Raw genomic sequence first — 19,879 nt, 5'->3', positions numbered from 1 at the left:
TCAATCACTGGAAACCAATTCCCCAGAAAGCCATGTAATTTGTTGACATTTTGAACAGATCAAAAACTTTGCCACAAATTTTATCATTTAAGTTGCTAACAATTGTTTACCAATAGGTTTCAAATGAGTCCAGCTACCTAAAAACTAGAAGACAATTGATCTTCACACAACATGACGAGCCTCAAAGACTGAAATGGTTTCCTACTGCAGAACCACAGTACGGTTGAGGTGGGAAGGAACCTCTAGAAACTGTCTAATCCAACCCCCCTGCTCAAGCAGGGTCAGCTAAAGCAGGTTGCTCAGGTCTGTGTCTGCTCAGGTTTTCAGTATCTCCAAGGATGGAGACTTTGCAACCTCTCTGGGAAACATGTGCCAGAGCTTTGATTACCCTCAAAAGGTGTTTTCTTACATTTAAATTGAAGTTCCTCTATTTCAGATGTGTCCATGGCCTCTGTCCTGTCAGGAGACACCAATGAGAAGAGTCTGGCTCCATCTTCATCACACCCTCCTATTCAGGTATTAACACCTCCCCCCATGCTTTCTCTTCTGAAGGCTAAATAATCCCAGCTCTCTTGGCTTCTCTTTGTATGATGGATACCTCAATCTCTTCATTGTCTTCCTGGTCCTTTGCTAGACTAGCTCCAGTCTGACCATGTCTGTCTTGTTCTGAGGAGCCCAGAGCTGGACCCAGGCATGACCTCCCCTGCGCCGAGCAGAGGGGAAGGAACGCCCTCGACCTAATGGCAGTGCGCTGCCTCCAGCAGCCCAGGATGCTGCTTGGGTTTTGCGTGCAAGGGCACATTGTAAACTCAACGTCTGACATGTTCAATACCAGGACAGCCAGCTCATTTTCTGCAAGGCTGCTTGCCAACTGGTCGGCCCCCAGTGTCCAGCACTGCATAAGGTTATTCCTCCCTAGGGGCAGGACTTTTGCACTTTTCTTTGTGGAATTCTGTTAGATTCCTGTTTACCCATTTCTCCAGCTTGTCAAGGTCCCCCTGAATGGCAGCACAGACCATTTGATCCATCAATCACTCCTCTTTGTTTTGCATTATCTGAAAAACTTGGCATTTCATCACCCAAGTCATTAACGAAGATGTTGAACAATACTAGCTCTAGTATCAACCCCCAGAGTACACCATTAGAGTACACCACTAAGTCATTCTGCTGATCACAGCCCTTTGAGTCCAGCACTTCTGCCTGTTTCTTATCAGTTTGTCAGTGAGAATGTTATGGGAGCCAGTTCAGAAAGCCTTGCTGAAGTCAGGATAAACAACATTCACTACTGTCCCCTCATTCTCCAAGCCACTCATGTCATTCAAAGGGCTATCAGGGCTAGTCAGTCAGGCACAACTTCGCCTCTACAGATCAATGCCAGCTACTTTCAATCACATTCTTGTTCTTAGTATGTTGGCTTTCAGAAGTATTTGCTTCATCGCTTGTCCAAGGACTGAGGTGAGAAGGACCCACTCCTCAGTCTCCTTCTTGCCCTACTTCAAGACAGGAGTGACATTTGTTCTCTTTCAGTCCTCGGGAATCTCCCCTGACCACTGTGAACATTTCAACGATAAGAGTGGCCTTGCAATGACATCGCCCAGCACACTCAGCCCCCAGGGGTGCATCCTATCAGGCCCATGGATTTATATGTAGTTTGTTCAAACATTCCCTAACCTGATCCTCCTCCACCAAAGGATAGTCTTCCTTGCTCCAGACCTACCCCTGGTCTCCAGAGCCTGAAATTTTTGAAGGCTGGTATAACCAGTGAAGATCCAGGCCAAGAGAGTACTAAACACCTCTTTTCCAGGTCTTTTGTCACCAGGTCCCCCGCCCCATTCAGCAGCAGGCCCTACTGTTCCTTCTGCTGCTGCTAGACCTGTAAAAGCCCTTTTTGTATTCCTTCATGTCCCTCAACAGATTTAATGCCAGAACTTTGACTTTTGTTATTGCAGAATCACAGAATGGTTGAAGTTGGAAGGGACCTCTGAAAATCACCTAGTCTAATCCTCCTTGGAAAGCAGGGTCAAATACAACTAGTTGCTCAGGATTTTCTACTAGAGTTAAAAAAAAAAAAAGAAAAAAGGTAAAAGAAAAAAAGAAAGTTGGGTATGGTGACACACATGGGATTCTTTACCCAAAGGCTCTAACCTTAAGCTCTCAAAGTAAAGAGTTTAAATTTCTTTTTTATAAAGGCCACTCAGGAACCTAAATTGTGAATGGAGAGTTAGGCTCTTAAAACAACTTGAAATAATTTTTTTTTTAAATCTCACTTCTATTGTTACAATTCATTGCTGTCCACAACCTTAATCTGAAAGCCACAAATCTCAAAGAGTCAAGACCACCTTATTTGCTTGGTGTCCCTCAGAAGAATTTAAAAATCAAACAAATATAAAGCTGATGAAGGTAAAGTGGTGGGAGTTTTCAGTGGAATTTATGAAAGAATATAGATTTTCTCCCACTCAAAAGGCATGCAACAGGCACCAACTGAATGCCTTCAGAGTTTTAGAATGTCTCTAACTCACTCCCCACCCAAACCAGAACAAGCAGCTCAAAAACAGCAATCTGAAAAAGGAATACAGATTTGGGGATCTGAAAGATATGACAATATTAACTATGCTGATTTTTTTTCCCCCTTGGTTTTCTTATCTTGGCTTTATAGAAGTGACCGATTCTATCGCCTTATTTATATAGTCTCATCCTGGAATGTGAAATACGCCTTAAAAATGGGGGATAAACAAATTTAATTTTGTATCAAGTGTAAGTTACATTTAAAAAAAAATAACACACCCAAAAATCACCACTGCTTTTCTTTCATTTTCTTCCTTTCTGGAGTCATATTTAACCAATCGAAGTTCTGTTCTGAAGAACAGAACCCATCTTCATTCCCCTTCAATTCCCACAAAAATAGAACCAGATTCAGAAGAAACCTGGAAGGACACCTGAAGTATACACTGCACTTACAACTCTAATCCACACTGAATCAAGTTTCATTAACTCGAGAGGCTACACATCTCTAATGAATACCAAGGCATTCAGAGCTGTTAAAAATAATAATAAAAAAAGAGAGTGCTAAGGCAACTCCTTTCACTCTGCAAGCTATTAAGACTAAATGTATCAAGCACTCAGTTTAGGGTTGTTGGGGTTTTTTCCCCCCTTCTGTAAAGATATCCAAGATCAAAAAAGCAGCTTGAACTGACTTCTACCTTCCTACTATTTTTCTGTTCTACTTCCAAACTCTACACAGTATTCAAAGTCTCCTGGCTTATAGATGATGGTCAACCAAGTGAAATGGTTAAGCTAGCAATTTGATCAAGCCCTAACTTGTCTTTGGGCATTTCATGAAGGTAAAAGCATACTGACTCCTCACTGGAGCATTTCTAAAACTACAGAAATTTTATATACATCTAAAACTTTACATACAATATTAATGTGCTCAATGAAAGTAACTGCCAACCCTTACTAATTCAGAGGTAGGAGATGAGATGTTTTGAAAGGCAGAAGGTAAAACCAAATGAAAGTTATACAATCTCAAGCATTTTCAAACTGCTCCCTGACTTCAATGCAATCCCACTTGCTTTCACTATGTATTTATTCAGATTGGATTTTACTCAAAATTCCATAAAACTTCTATAGCTCATTTCTCCTTGCATAATAAGAAGTCATTTACTTTAGCATAATTCACTTTAGACTTGAATAAACATGCGTAACGATGTTACTTTTACACAGACCCTTTTAACACTAGGTGATCTTTTCTTTCAGCTTTTTACAATAATTAAGAGAGTTACATAGCTACATAAAGTACTCCTAGGTCAGCTTTCAGGCCTAAACTATTTACTGTATTTCTAAAAACAGACATGTACACTACATTCAGAACTTCACATTCTCTTTAGACAAAACAGCAGCACCATTTAATAAAGGAATGGTGAGAAAAGTGCAGAATGACTCAGAAGTTTTCTTGACATGGATTATTCAGCAAGACGATGAAATACTATCTTTGAAAGGCAGATAAATGTCGGGAAAAACATCCTTCATTGTCTGGTGCAAACAGCCAGTCTCATTCAGGTCCTCATACCTCAGTGGCCAGCTTCTCCAAGAGCTTTGAGCTCAAAGCTCTCAAAGCTTTATGCTTTGGTTCTGTGCTTTTTCAGCAGTGCCTGAAAATTACTGAGAGTTCTTTTTCTGTTTCTGCACCCAAGACGAAGGGACCTTTAACAAAACGAATTACCATATGAAATAGCTCTTTTTGTTCTTAATTAAGTATTTCAACTTTTTCTAAGACATGTTGTGCAAGTGATAGCAACTGGGCAACGGTTATTCCATATTCAAGTTTTGCTTCTCTTTCTTATGTTCTACAGATATTCTGTAGTTTTCTGGAAGAGTACATATTTGTACAGATACATTTTAGTTGCATATAAACCAGGTACCTATAGGGCAGCTGGCACGATGCACACAAGTTTAATTCTAAAGAATATACCATCAGCATAATAATTGCACTGCTTCATCAGGCTAGGAAATGAATAAATATTTCTGTATGTTCACTGAAATGTAAATTAAGTTATCCTGCACATGACAGAAAGACTTCAGTACCTTTTCTGTTCCTCAAACATTAGTGGGTTCTCTACCTGAAGTACATACAGCCTTAAGAGTAATAGGTTCCAGGGGTTTTTTTAAGTTGGGCAAATACATAAAGTACAGCCTTCCCAGGGGAAAACGGAGAAGTTATTTGAGGAAACAGAACAAAATTTTCTAGTTCAATCTTTAAAAGTGTCATTCCAGTTCATGATTTCATTGAGAGGATCAGACTAGAATAGGATAGACCACAAACAAATGCTTTAATACACAGCTCTGAACCAGACATCCAAGAAAATCCAAATACACTTCACAGCTGAAAACATTCAGTTACCAGCACTTATCTCAATGTTTGGAAAAGGAAATTATTGGTGATGAAAAAAGTGGTATGTTGAAATAACTGTAATTTTGCAAATATTCAGCGCTCTGCAAAAGGTTCAATAAAAATAACATTTATTTAGAAAGCCTTACTTGTTCTTCCCTATAAACAGTCTGAAAGTTATTTTTCTTAACATTTAATTCCACTATCACAGCAACTCTACAAGTTCCTTTGAACTCCAGCTGCCATGGATTTCATACACTGGTCTTTCCCCCTTTAAAAAGTATATACCATAGAGCAAGCTAGAGTACAATGCAAAACAGGCCTCTTCCATTCCAATTTCTCCAACATGTTTTAAAACGTATTCCCAAGTGAAGGAAAAGGAAAGGCAACCACTAAATGTTTCTGCCAGGCAGAAAAGGACCTGGGGGTGCTGGTCGACAGCCGGCCGAACATGAGCCGGCAGTGTGCCCAGGTGGCCGAGAAGGCCAACAGCATCCTGGCTTGTATCAGAAATGGTGTGGCCAGCAGGAGCAGGGAGGGGATCGTGCCCCTGTACTCGGCACTGGTGAGGCCGCACCTCGAATACTGTGTGCAGTTTTGGGCCCCTCACTGCAAGAAGGACATTGAGGTGCTGGAGTGTGTCCAGAGAAGGGCAATGAAGCTGGTGAAGGGCCTGGAGAACAGGTCTGATGAGGAGCGGGTGAGGGAACTGGGGTTGTTTAGCCTGGAGAAAAGGAGGCTGAGGGGAGACCACATCGCTCTCTACAACTCCCTGTAAGGAGGCTGCAGTGAGGTGGGGGTTGGTCTCTTCTCCCAAGTAACAAGCGATAGGACAAGAGGAAATGGCCTCAAGCTCCACCAGGGGAGGTTTAGATTGGACATTAGCAAAAATTTCTTTACCAAAAGAGTGGTCAAACATTGGACCAGGCTGCCCAGGGAAGTGGCAGTGTCACCATCCCTGGAGGCGTTCAAAAAACACGTAGATGTGGCACTTGTGGGCATGGTGGTGTTGGGTTGATGGTTGGACTTGATGATCTTAGAGGTCTATTCCAACCTAATGATTTTATGATTCTAAAGAAATTTTAGCTATTAGAAAGCTCAGTCCTCCAGTCACCTTGCGGAAATAGCTGCAAAGCCAGCCCAAGATTTTCCCAGTTTATAATTTTCTAGTCTATGCATAGCCATTCAATAGGGGAACAATTCTATTCAGCAACAAGCATTTTCTCCTCCACATCTAGAGCACAACACAGAAACAACTCTCTACATGAATACCAAACAGCAGCTCTAAACAAAACCACACCGAATGGATACAGGTGCTACATGAGGGTTTAAATGAACCACCTCTGACCAATACACATACTAGCTGAGAAGGTTCTAGAAACTTAACTCTAAACACCCAACAAAACCATATTTTCTTCTGATATTCAAAGTATCTACAGAAATACCATGGAAAGCAGGCAACTTGTGCTTTAAAAATGGAAGAGCTACCAGCACACCAAATACTTTGCCATCTGACCACATCAAAATTGGCTGTGCTCAACCTAACAGCTTCTTAGCTGTAGCATGCTTCTGCTTCAGCTGTTAAGACAGAACTATTATTCTCTGCGTAAAGTGCAATGGTATGCATTTTGAGATTTCATCTTCAGTATCGTCAACATTAGAAATAATATGAATAGCCCAAATTAAGCACTCTCAATCGTATTTTATATATTCATATATCTCCCACCTCATGGAAAACTCACAGGCTACCAATCGCCTCCAAAAGGAGTTTAGAGATTGAGAAATTGTAACAGCAAGTTACCACATTAAAAATGCCTCTGTTCCAAAAAGCACCTATGTATTTGTACATTGTTACTTATCAGTTCCCCAACGTATCTTCAGCCTTCTCTTTCCTGCCAAGACAGAAACTTTTGTCTTTGCAGCAGCTGCACCTGAACAGGAGCCAATTAATTAGATATTCTCTGTCCGCTCGTCCAACACTGCATATCTACCTGCAATTACTCTTTTGGTATAAACCATTACTGTTTTGGTATAGTCCACACAGGTAATTTGGTCTTAATGCCCCCTTAATATCTCCTTCCCTGGACATCAACAGAGAAAGATGAAAAGACACAAGTGATTTTGCTCATTTTCCTATCCACAACAAAGGAAAAAGGATGCCCCTTAAAAAATCTCCTAAAATATCATACATCTTGATTCTTCTAGCAACTAAAAAAAAAATAAATATGTATCTTCTAATGTGAAAAGCTAACAAACATGTTTTAGTGACCATATGACAGGTTAAAAATAATAACTAAAATAAAGAAAAGAAAAAGAAGAATACCTCTGACCTCCAGCTTCTCAGTTTTTAACTGTATAGACAGCATATGCATGCTTCATGATATAGCACAGCAAACCAAAGCACAGTTACAAAATTACTGAATGGACCAGAGAGCAGAAAGAGTAACTTCCATGAGCCACTCATCTCTTTCCAAAGAAAACCACTGCCAGTGCACATGACTTATTCTCCTCAACAACGGGTGCAGGCCATCCTGTCCTGGTTTTAAGTTGTTATATAGTACTAATTATCTACTGACAGTTTTATTATATCTTTAAGAAAAAGAGGAGGGGTTTTATGTATTCACTGTTGAAACATATTTTATTCCATTTCATACTTCAAAGACAAAATTACCTTCAGAGCAGAACTAGTAAATGAATTTACAATACCCATTTTTTCCTTCACATACAAACTGTTAAATATGACAACACAACATCTTAATAAAAATAATACTAAAGGTAATGACACAAACAAGGACAAATATAAACACAACTACTACTTAGCTCTCATCACCACGATAATTAATCACCCTGGGAGTTAGGTATTACAATGGCAACGCCAGAATAAAACTGACTTACCTATACTAGGTGGACTGCCATAATTTACAGGGGACTCTGGAGGCCTCCCACAATGTAGTGCAGCAAGAGCAGATCCCTTCCACACAACATGTTTGCAACCTGTTTAAAAAAGTTACACAAAAAAATGTAGGCAAGCGTTTTTTCATATGAAAACGCAAAAAAAAGCAGGAAATATCAAGAACTCTCAAAATTCTCATAAAAATTTTCATACTTTTGTTTGTACGAAGCAAAGACTGTCTGCCAGCTCCTAATAACGTCTGCACTCCAGGGACACTTTGGGGAATTTCTTGCTCTAGAAGCGGTCCAAGTCGATGGCATATTTGAAGCAAGTGATCAGGTGCCAAGTGTCTGTAATATTTCACCTATTATATGAAAAGCAAACAAAACATTTGATGAAGAAAATACTTTTAAAGAATTACTAGTTCAAGTTTTTTTCCCCAGATTGTTACACAAACTCATAAGAAAATTATAGTATATTAAGGATAAAAACAAATAATGACCTTTAAGTACAGTAATTCATTCCAGTTGGTCCTAATTAATTCTTCTATTCAACACATGCCACTTTGTACAGAAAACTGTTGGTATTTACTACTTTCTGACTTTAAGGCACAATTGGTCATAGACTAAGAAGCTCCTTTATAATCACAGGAAAAATGTAAATTATGTAGTAAATATTATATTTAAATAGTGGTCTGGTCAATTTAAGTTACTGTAAGATAAAGATGAGACAAAGACTGTAAGGACAGCGACATTTACAGAGCTCTTGGAAGATTCACATATAAAAAATAAGTAACAGCTTCATAGAGCAAAAACATTCTGCCTCAACTCACCTAAGTTACAAGACCTTGTTGAAGCTCCACAACTGGTTGGTTAGTTTGGTTTTTTTACATCTATAGCATTTAAACAAGATGTTGGCTTAAGTAATTCCCCTTTAAAATTGGTACACGTGGTCCTGCTCCTAGTTTTCAACTGCACAGTACTAAAACAAGCTCCTATTATCAGCGACAGATCTTCTCATCACTTGATTGCAACAACGTTGAACCAGTGTTAATAACTGCCCCGACAAAACCAGTTCATTCTTTTGAACTGCTATAATTCTAGATCAGAAGACCATCTTATATAACGAGGAAAAAAAGCTTTGAAACATACGTGACAACAGTAAAATCCTATTAACATAAAGCTTTCGGTTAATAAACAGCATTTTTAAAATGCATAAGCTATTGCCAGCTTAGACTACAACAAAGAAAATTTAATAAAATTAAGAGGGAGGATAGAAACTCAAGTCGTCTTCAGTTCTTGTACAGGATTTGGTGTGTAGTAGTTTTATCCTTCACATAGCCTGAAATACCTCTTCATAGTCTTACTTTGCAGAAGAAAGGAAAAAAAAAAAACCACTGCAGTAAAAAGCTTGTGATGTTCTGTTATTCTGCAACCAGAGAAGACTGTGACTGACATTTTAGGCAGAATGATGCTTCTGTATTAACACTCAATTAACAGAAATATACCTCATTCTTCATTGAGTGTGCTCCTATCTTGCTGACACACTGTAATCGCTTCATGTATTCTAGCAGTTTGTTAACGTAAAGAATGCTGATGTCTGAAGCTCTGGAAAAGCCTTGCTTACACTAGTAATTCCCACCACCACCAACACAACCTTCTAGTTTCTCTTTTGCTCCTGTCATGGTTTAACTCTGGCTGGCAGCTCGGCCCCACACAGCCGCTTGCGCACTCCCCCACAGTGGGATGGGGGAGAACATCAGAAGGGTAAGAGAGCGAAAACTTGTGGGTTGAGATAAAGACAGTTTAATAGGTAAAGCAAAAGCTCCACGCAAGCAAAGCAAAATAAGGAATTAATTTACTACTTCCCATCAGCGGGCAAATGTTTAGCAGCTTCCAGGAAAGCGGGACTTTCCTTCTGTGAATTGTATTACATTTTCACAAGGCCTTGCAAGCTGTCTGAATTTGACTCCCTGAAAGTTAAATGACTTCACAAAACTCATACAAGTTAAAAACAGAAATAGGATTTTCTTTTAAAAAAGTGTGGAGTTTTTTTAATATATATATATATATATATGAAGTCGAAGATGACTCTGCAGACCTGTTAATTTAAAATCACTAAATTCAATGTCATCAGACAGGCACCCTGTCAGAAGAGGGGCAAAAAACAATCCACTGAATTCAGAACTTGCTATTGTTTTTCATTTTGCTTATCAGCAATGTGCACCTAAGACTTGCTTTTTTCTACTTCAAGGAGGAATCACAGTCAAAATACATGCTTGAGAGCCCCAAAGTATCAGAATAGCAGTCAGAAGTGACAAAGCTATATACGGTTTCTGCCATCAACAGCCCTGATCCATGTCCTTAGCCTCTCCTCCATTCCTATGAAAAGGAGTGCAAAATTTAAACAAATACTGCCCTTTATATAATTCCATCTGAAACAAGACTTCACGTCTGCAAAATTTGAAGTTGTCTCTCAAGAGATTAATAATTACTAATTTTTTGGTTTAACCACAAATATTAGAACTACGTATGCAATACAGTTGTCATTTTATCTTGAAGACCCTTCATTTTTACACATCCTCACAAGTTCACAAAATCTAAAGTAAATTAAGCAAATTGGCTTTGACACATTCCAAAACTACAGCTAGCTGACATCTTGAGTCATACTTCTCATGATTTTGCGTAAGCCATGTGTTCACTTTTTTATTTTAGCAGAAACTAGGTAGGCTCAATTCCTCCTGCAGTTTTTAAAGCAAATGCTTTGAAAGGGGGATCTATTTGTATTATTCTCGATCATACCTATTAAAGATCTTATCTTCATATATACCTTACACCCACACTGCAGTCTGTCTTCATTTAAGTCTATTTGTGTGAAAACAGCTATTTATGCCAAGTTATGCAGTAGTTTTGTGATGCTTCTGCACAGCATTTGTCTGAATAATCATTGTTTGCTACTCAGATGCATTCACAACCAGCTCATTAACTGATTCAACAATACTAAGCAAGCTGTACACTTAAAAAAAAAAGTGACACTGGCTATCTAAACACTTGCCAAGTTCCCGAACATTTACAGAACTATTTTATGAACCATACACAAAGTTTGGCTCTCATTATCCTGCATAACACTAAAGCACACACAAGAAACTTTTAAAAATAAAAAGTAAGCTCCATTTCACTGTAAACTCTGGTAGCGACAAACCTTCTTATTTCATTATTGGTTTTATTTGGACTTATGTCTTTCCCTTTTTCTCCTTCTATAAAGAGGTAAACAGTGGAACAAATAATTTATGAAAAACGGGCTATTAAGTAAGTTTTCTCCAGGTGAAGTACCACCTTCTCCATCAGAAAAAAAAAAAAATCTTCTTTCAACAATATTAACGGAGTAGTTCCTGTTGAAAGGGACTTACGGTGACCATCTAGTCCAACTGCTCGACCTCTTCAGGGCTGAGCAAAAGTTACAGTGGTATCAAGGACATTGTCCAAATGCCTCTTAACACAATAGGCTCAGGGCATCAATCGCCTCTCTAGGAAGCCTGTTCCAGTGCCAATTTGTACACATGACTATTGGCATTGCAGTAGAAGTCACAAATGAAAAAAGCATAACAGAAATTCACCTTAGCTCCAATTCCTCCCTTTTGAAAAAGGAAATTAAAAAAATTGCAGAAAAGAGAACCGCAATGTGGTAGCAGCAACTCAAGAAAGGAGATGGTAAGGAAGTTTATTTATGTAACACATTAAACGCCAAAGAGTGGCTTGAAAGCTAAAATTATTTGGATTGTTCTAAGGTGCAGCCTACCAGGAGACAATTCTTGCACTGACAAACTGCAAAAAGAAGCTGGAACCAACGTAAAATATACCTACCACCCTGTGTCCTCCTCCTAAAACAAGTAATAATATTAATAATAAAAACAAACCTGTCAAGAGTACTTTCAAGTCAGATTTAAGCGACAAAAAAAGAAATAGAATTATTTTTTAAAGAGACACTTTACAAGCCGTGTCAGAAATAGAAAAGCTCATGACAACTCAATAGAATGATGGAAATTTTTCTTGGTATCGTTCTCTGATTCTAAGAGGAGAAAGTAAAAGCAAAAGGGAAAAGAATAACAGATGTACAAGTATTTAAAATTCATACAGCTCTAAATGAAAAGTGAAAACTGGACTCTACCAGCAGGAATTTTAAAATTTTATGCCAAAACTGATGTCAAACTGTACATAAACAGCACAGATTTTTTTTTATCTGCCAGTCCCACCTAGCTGAAATTCTAGCTGGTTTCTTTCCTGCTCCTGTCAGGCTTTCTGCAACATCTAATTCTGCTCTTCCAACAGAAATGCACAGAAGATATGCTTTTATATGTATAATAATGAACTCTCTTTTTGTTCAAATAGACTTTTCACATAAGACAGGGTAATAACATTTCTTAAACATTATTGTAATAAAAATCAGAAGTCTGTTAGCAAGTACGAAATTTTCAGATCGTAAGCACAAATAACAGCTTCCAGAAAACAAGAATCAGCATTACCCTAACTTCACCCTTTACCTACTACCCCCAACTTTACTTATTCCAAACAAAGAGCATGGGAAAACACCAAATGCAGCTACACAGCTATTTGGACTAACGTTCAAATCTTTAATACCTCTGAAATAGACCTAAGTGCTTATATTTTCATTCTTCATGACTCTGCAGAATAATTCTGCATCAGAAACACAATGAATGCATCAACAGAACCATGATTTGACCTAGACTCTTTAGCTAAATTTGTAATATATAATGCAGTTATACACTGCCAGCGTTTTAGACATCAAGTAAAATACGACCCTATTCCGGATCCTGCTCTAAGCACTACGCATACCGAAACGTTCTCCAAAGTATTGCTGTTGGTTCCCCCCCCGTTAACATGCTTAGCTACAAGCTTGACTGTAAATATCTTTCAGAAAAACACATTTCCACACGAGGACATTTAACAACAAAAACTACGTCAGCTACCTATACTTCAAGATGCAAGAGCTCCATCTTACTAATACCAGCAGCTATCCCAGCTCTAACTATTCCGCTATGTAACATATTACCCAAAACAAGCTCCAAATTGAATTACAGTAATTGCTGTACTGTATCAGACCATCAATCTAACAGAGTAACCTGTACCACCAGCCACTGCCTTGTCACTTGAAAACTAAGAAAGGCAACGAAGTGCAATTACTTTTCTCTGAAGCATTCTCACCCTCTTTTTTTTGGGGGGGGGTGGGGGGGAGGGGGTGATAGGGACAAACGACAAGGAGGGGAGAATTGCAGAATTAACCATTTTCCCCAAAGCATGTTTATTTCTCATAAGTACCTTTCATGTACTTTCTACTAAAGCTTGAGCTAAAAGTATATGGATACTTAGCCACTATTTCCTACAGGAACGCCTATTATTTTAGTGTAAGATTGCTTTTTCTCCAACAACACAGACCTACACAAAACCAGTCATTCCAAGAACACACTCGTTTTTCAACTATTTAATGCTTTTAATAGGTGTGAGGCCAGAGCAGATAAAAAACTCAAACCTTAGTATAAACAGACTTCTGTGAGCTTGCTACTTGCCACATGAGAAGGTATGGACAGCAGTGGCTTTTGCAGCCTCGTTGACTAAGACATCCAGCTGTACCTATCACTGTTAGATTACCTGTGCCTATTTGCCCATCTTAAACTCATTCATAATGTTTGGGGGGGGGGGGGGGGGGGGGGGGTGTTTTGTGTTGTTTTTGTTGGTTTGGGTTTTTTTTAAATAAAAGGTACACCTTAGAAACGTGACATTCCTCTTTAGCCAGTCTCTCATCAGTGTTTCGTAGTCTCAGTTTGAAAGAACTAGCACAGAACAGCTGACTTCGCCAGTCCTCTTGATTATCTGTGGAACACACAAAGGTGGTACTGCTCAAGGAGCGAGACTTCCTCCTCATCAAAATGTAACAGTTTGAACAGAGAGGCTCTAACCTCACCTAGATTCCCAGCAACGGCAATAATCTGTAGGACAGAAATGCTTGTCTTTATAGAACTAAAAGGAAATACTTTAAGTTGATGTATGTGCAACAGAAGCACTGACAATCGGACCAAAACCACGGCTAAAGATCATGACCATTTCACAGGCGACCTCCAGTGCCAAGTCTTTCAGACCATCTTTCAAGAACACCGCATAGCCTCTCCCCAAAATACTGGTAATAACAAAAAGTAGATGATGATGCAGCGCTCTGATTCAATGTAAGTTTTATTTTTGCTCCCTATTTCTCTGAATACCTTTACAGTACAAGACTTCCTAAAGAAATAAACCACTTACCTGGTTACTTATTAAGAAAGAGAATTATTAAACAGTAACCACAATGCTGCCCAAAAGACTTTACTACGTTAGGTATTACACAAACAATGAAACACAGTGTCAATGTACTTAGTGTCTCACTCCCACAGATACTCTTTGTAACTTCACCTACGTTTGCAAAATCAAAAAGAACAAACAGTGGAAAAGCCTGAAAATAGCACTTTGTCATTTTCACTTTAAATCACATTTAATAACGGTGGGCAGGGGAAGAGGATGGGGCAAATATTAGCAAAATAGTAACAAACAGCTCCTGAGAACCACAAGGCATACTGCCTACCAAACCCATCGCACCATCTTCCTATGACGTGCGTTCCCCCTGCGTTCTCCCTCTTCAACCACTATGAAGAAAATTCTAATTCCACAGAGAAGGTCACATATGTGAGTATTTTGGATAAGAGAAAGTTAACACAATGGTTCTGATCACGTACACTGTGATGCTCATATCCTAGAAGACCTTTAAAAAACAAAACAAAACAAAACAAATCTAACAAAACACCCAACTACCCTCTACCATAGCTCTAAATTGTTGCGGTGAACTTTAATAGTTGGCTCCATTCCGCTGAAGTCCACTTGGCTCCTAAAAGGAGGAACCCCAACACACTCCCCAAGCCATCCACACGCACTCCTCTGCCATCTCCCTCGTGGTGGTGGTGGGACCCCTCTTGCTGCACACAAAGGAGAGCTGAACCGCCTGAAAGTACTGGTTGGGCTGTTTGTTCTCCCGACGGCTCAGCTCCCTCATCCGACGAACAGCATGTTTGGGCGAGCGCTTCTGCCTGTAGCAGAAAGGCATCGCTTTCACCCACAGCGAAACTGGTACATGAAAAAACAATTACCCTGGAGTCAAGCGATGCTCCACGGCTTGTTCACGTGTCAAGGCCTCAATGAACGTCTTTTAAAGCCGAACCACTCAACGCTTAAACAACATCTTTAACCACAATCCATAAACAATTCACAAGGCTGCCTCGCTCTGCTAAAGTGAGCTGTTAACTCTTAATATTCCTCAATTTCTGTCCCCCGCCATGAGAAATCCTCAGTCTCTCAAAAAGCAGGAAAAATAGCTGGCTTATAATTAGTAAGTTTTCACAACTAATGCAAAAGAATACAAAACGTCCTGAGATGTGTTACCGAAGAGTCCCACCACCCTCGGTACACCCAAGCTGAAAGTGGCCTACCAGGGACTGGGTGCTCAGAAAGTCTTTGGCTATAGCACAAACAGAAATTGTAACGCTGACGATATAAAATGGAGATTGGCACTCTGAAATAAGAGCCCGTACTCTCAAAGCAAGATTCAAGTGGTTTCTACCACAAACGGTGACTGTAGAAAAACATAATGTAGAAATATTTGAATTCAAGAAAAATCACTTTAAAGTATCAAACATAGTATAATGGCATTTCTGAACTCACGTACTTTCCTGCAGCATTACAAGCATGCACAGCATGGTGTTAGCTTATAAGAAAATGAAACATTTATTTTCACTGACCAAACAGAAAAATGAATGTAATTTACGAGATGAAAATTGCATCGGATTTAACAGTATTTGCACAAATTAAGTTACGAAAATAAATTATCTAAGGCTGTGAATTTCAGTCTAATAACAGAAAGTTAACTCTACTAAGAATTCCTAAATAAATGAGGACTAAACCAGGAACATCATCATCTCTTGAAGATACCCACCTAAATAGATGTGTAACAAAAGGCATGATTTTGCAAACACCAAAATAGAAGCCTGGGATTAAATTCCATCCCCTGTTACACACAGCCTTTCTTCCCTCCTAGAGTAAAAGTCAGACATCTAGCACTACATTTACTGGTATTTTTATTTCTTAGCTTTTCTCTCTTCAGCCCCTTTACGAGGTTTAGTGAAAGCTCAAGGCATTCAAGTCTGAAAAGTGGTACCAAAACACGACAAAACATGCCATCTTCAGAAAGGATAGTCAGCATCTTAATGCTGGATTTTTTTTTTAAATGAAGAAACAGAAGGTTAGCTCATCATCAGCCTCTATCTTAAAAGCTAAAGAGTCTTTAGTTTGAGATAAACAAGGTTTTGTTTAACGAAACAAGACATTGTGAAAAACACTTCTTTTGTATGAAATGTAACTGTTACACTGTAAATATACATTGTGCCAGCTTTCACGAGCCTAAACTGTCAAGTAACACAAAGCTCGCACATCTCTGGCAAGCGAAGGAAGAGCAGACAGAGGGGACCCGGGAAAGCATCAAGAACAAAGTAACCAATTCCTTCCCCCCCCCCCCCCCCCCCCCCCCCCCGCCCAACATCTAGGTAGGGACAAGGTGGAAAAGGGTATACAAATGTTCATTGGGAAGTGTAAGAAAACTTTGGAACAGAAGACTAGAAAAGAGAAAGGGCCTAGCTAGCACCACATCCCCAAACACATGTATCCAGGATGAAGCCTAAATTCTGAGGAAGCACACCTCACAGGACTACATACCTATTCTGACTAAATTAGTATTTATCTGCATTGCAACAAACAAAACATATTTCTTGGGAAGAAAGGTCTAAATGAACTTACTTCTCATGAAGCCTTCTTACTCCAACCTTTAAAATGTCTTTTTCCTCACTTTCTCTTTCTTCACATCCTTTTATATTCTGACTATACAGAAGAAACCCAAATCCACTCTACAATAAGACTACACCTCCAATTCTTTATAATTTACAGGATAAAATAGAAAAATTCAAGCTCAGTTTTACTAAGCAACTTTTGACCATTGTTTGAAACAGATACTACGGCCTCACTGCCTTACAAATAAATAAAGAGAATAGCATAACGCGTCATGCAAAAGTACCAGCACTTTGAGATTCCCAGTTGAATTTCATGATGACCTGTGATTTCAGGAAAACTTAAAAGCATTGGTATGTATGGCTATATTTTCAACAAGTCAAATGCCGCCAGTTCTTCCACACCATATGCATTAAAATGCCTGGGCCACTCCATCTCTTGCTCCAGAGAAAACCAACCCAGTAAGTAAAGCGGTTCCCGCTACAATAAACGCCTGTGAGTCATACTGTGACATTTGGAATGTAACTAAAACAACATATATGCCAGCAGCCTCTGCCGGACGCACTACAGAGGGGAACCGTTCTGTCTCCTTTTGTGTGAGTTCTGAAGCTCTCTACATGCCCAAGCCTCAGAAGCGCTGGAGTTTAGAACCACCGTAACCCACCAGAGAGCCTGAAGGGAAATCCCACTTTGAGGAGCATCACAAGCAGGGCTCAGACTTCCTCTGCCACCCTACTCAAAAATTCAGAGACTAAATTACACAACAGTGCACCTACAATGAAAACAACACCAGCAACAAGTTGCTAACAGACACAATTCAGACATCTTAATTGTTGTTTTCCCAACTACTGTAGTTCGCAACATGTTAGGAAAAAAATGATCCAAGCCCCTCTCTGCTACCAAGAGCCACACTACTGCAACTAACCCTTTTTTTTTTTTTTTTAAATCGCTGAGCTACACTCGAAATGAAAAGTACACGCTGGGAGATTTTTTTTAAAAAAAAAAAAAAAAAAAAAAAGAGGAGGCAAAACCGAAAACCCACGCAAGTCGACCCTGTGATGTGAACCCTCCAAGCCCAGCCATCCCCCACGCACCAGCCGCGTCGTGCCTCCAAACCGCAAATCCCCACAACCCACCTTTGCCGGCACACGCCGCAGCAGGCAGGACGCCCCAACCCGCCCCGCTCCCGATGTGGATCCCGACCCAGGCCCGGCTGAACAGCGACCCGGTGCTCGCTCCCCCGGGCAACCTTCCCCGCGGCCGCTCGGGCGGAGGGAAGGAGCCGCCGGGGGCCGCTGCACCGCGGAGGAGCCATTGTGCGTGTGCGCGCGCGCGCGCCGCGCGGGCGGGCGGGCGGGCGGGCGGGCGGCGCGCGGCGGAGAGCGCCCCCGCCTGCTGGCGGCCCTGCCGGCGCCGGCAACAGCCGCCGCCGCCGCCCCCTGCCTGCCGGCCGCCTGCCTGCTGCCCGCCCGCGCTGGCCCCGCCCCGCGCTGCTCCCGCCCGCCCGCACCGCGTCCATGACGTACCTCTATTTGCAGCCCGGCCCGGCCGGGGCTCTCCCATTAGGGCGCTTGTTGTTATTTACCCCGCGCCGCCGGCGGCCCGCTCGGGAGGGGACCCCCGCGGCACCCCGCGCCTGCCCTCGGACCCCAGAGGGAGGCGGCGGCGGCCGAGATTGTTTTAAGAGAAATAAAATAAAATTTAAAAAAAAAAAAAGGAAGAAAAATCTCCAAAGTTGGGTGGTTTTTTTTTTTTTTAAGTTGTTTTTTTTTTTTTTTTGCGGGAAATTCAATTTTTTCATTGGGCTGCTCTGGGAGAGCGAGGGGGAAAAAAAACCAACTTTGCCCGCCGCACGGCGGTCGGCCCCGGCCGCTCCTCTTACCAGGTTCTCGTAGCTCCGGGGATGCTCCTTGCCCGTCCAGTCGGTCCGCTTGGGCAGCAGCTAGGGGAGGGAAGGGAGGGCACCCCGTGAGCGGCTCCCCTCCCCCGAGGAGCCCCCCAGCAGTGCCTGGGATGGGGCGGGGGAAGCGGGAGAGAGCGAGGGAAGGGGGAGGGAGGCCGCAGGCGGGGCGAGCGCCGGGTGCGCGGCGCCGCTTACCTCTTTCTCCGCCACTTCTCGGATCAGGACCTGCAGCAACAACAAAAGGGGGGGCGGGTAAGAAAAGGGGGACGGTTTAAAAAAAGAAAGGAAAAAAAGGAGAAAGAGGACGAGGCTGCGAGCGCGCCGCCCTGCCCGGCCGCCCCCTCCCCGCCAGGCCCGGCGGCGCCATCCATCCATCCCCTACCTGAGCCGCTTGCTGGCAGGGTCCGTCCTCCAAAAAGCGAGCGATGAGGAAGTAGAGCTCTGAGGGGAGAGGAGAGGCGGTGAGGGCTAGAGCTCGCCCCTTCCCCGCGGGCTTTTCTTTCTTCCCCCTCCCCGCCGCCCCTCTCTGGGCTCCCGCTCGGTTCCCGCCGCCCCGCACGGCGGCTTCCCCCCGGCACTCACCCGCTCGCAGCTCCGCCGTGTGCCTGCTGCCGCCGTCCCCGGACATGGCGAGGCGAAAACCGGGGAGGGGAGGGGGGGGGTAAGGGGGGGGAGGGGGCTCGGGCTCGGGCCGCGCTCCCGCGGCAGCGTCGGGGCCCAGCGAAACGCGTCCGCCCGCCCGGTAGCTGTCACTGTTCGTTCACCAGGAAGAGTCTCGGCTCCACCATTCAACCCACGGGCAGGAGGAGGAAACAACAACTCACAGCAACCCGCCGCCAACGCCGCCGCCGCTGCTGCTGCTGCCGCCGCCGCCGCCAGCCAGCGCCAGCGAGCGCGATCCCTCCGCCCGGAGAAAGAGTCCCCTCCTCCTCCTCCGCGCCCCCTCCTCAGCCCTCCCGGCCCCTCGCGCCGCGCCGCCCCTCCCCCCCCGCGCCCCTCGGTCCCCGGCGCACGGTGGCGGGGGGCGGCCCGGCGGGAAAGGGGGGAGCCGGGTTCTCCTGCCCCCGCTCCCGCCCCGCCGCCGCCGCGGCGGCCCCCGGCGCTGCCCGGCTGAGGGGAGAAGGGGCGAGCGCTACGTGTTTATTAGCGGGCGGGCTGAGGCAGAAGATGTCGGAGCGGCAGAGGCGGGGTAGGCGGGAAGGCGGCGGGCTGGCGGCTGAAAGGCGCTTTCTCTGCGAGGTGCGGGCGGCCGGAGCGCGGAGGGATACGACGCACGGGGAGGAGGGGCTGCGGCGGGGCAGCGGCTATTCGCGGCGGCG

At 42.7% G+C, this 19,879-nt stretch overlaps 1 protein-coding gene across 2 annotated transcripts in view; it reads right to left on the bottom strand.

Moving 5' to 3' along the window:
• PHIP (PHIP subunit of CUL4-Ring ligase complex) overlaps nt 1-19,188 on the bottom strand; it is a 116,541-nt gene extending 97,353 nt beyond the window's left edge. For both annotated transcript variants that reach the window (XM_086482487.1, XM_086482488.1), the window contains exons 1-6: nt 19,143-19,188; nt 18,943-19,001; nt 18,756-18,785; nt 18,540-18,599; nt 7,995-8,145; nt 7,784-7,882 (exon numbers count right to left, since the gene is read on the bottom strand). In XM_086482487.1, the coding sequence (XP_086338613.1) occupies nt 7,784-7,882; nt 7,995-8,145; nt 18,540-18,599; nt 18,756-18,785; nt 18,943-19,001; nt 19,143-19,188 (445 nt within the window). The remainder of the gene's footprint in view (nt 1-7,783; nt 7,883-7,994; nt 8,146-18,539; nt 18,600-18,755; nt 18,786-18,942; nt 19,002-19,142) is intronic.
• Between the last annotated feature and the right edge of the window lie 691 nt (nt 19,189-19,879).

The sequence above is a fragment of the Leptosomus discolor genome, chromosome 2 (genome assembly GCF_034619465.1).
Source record: "Leptosomus discolor isolate bLepDis1 chromosome 2, bLepDis1.hap2, whole genome shotgun sequence".
Taxonomy (NCBI): domain Eukaryota; kingdom Metazoa; phylum Chordata; class Aves; order Leptosomiformes; family Leptosomidae; genus Leptosomus; species Leptosomus discolor.
This window is presented reverse-complemented; position numbering and strand designations above follow the sequence as displayed.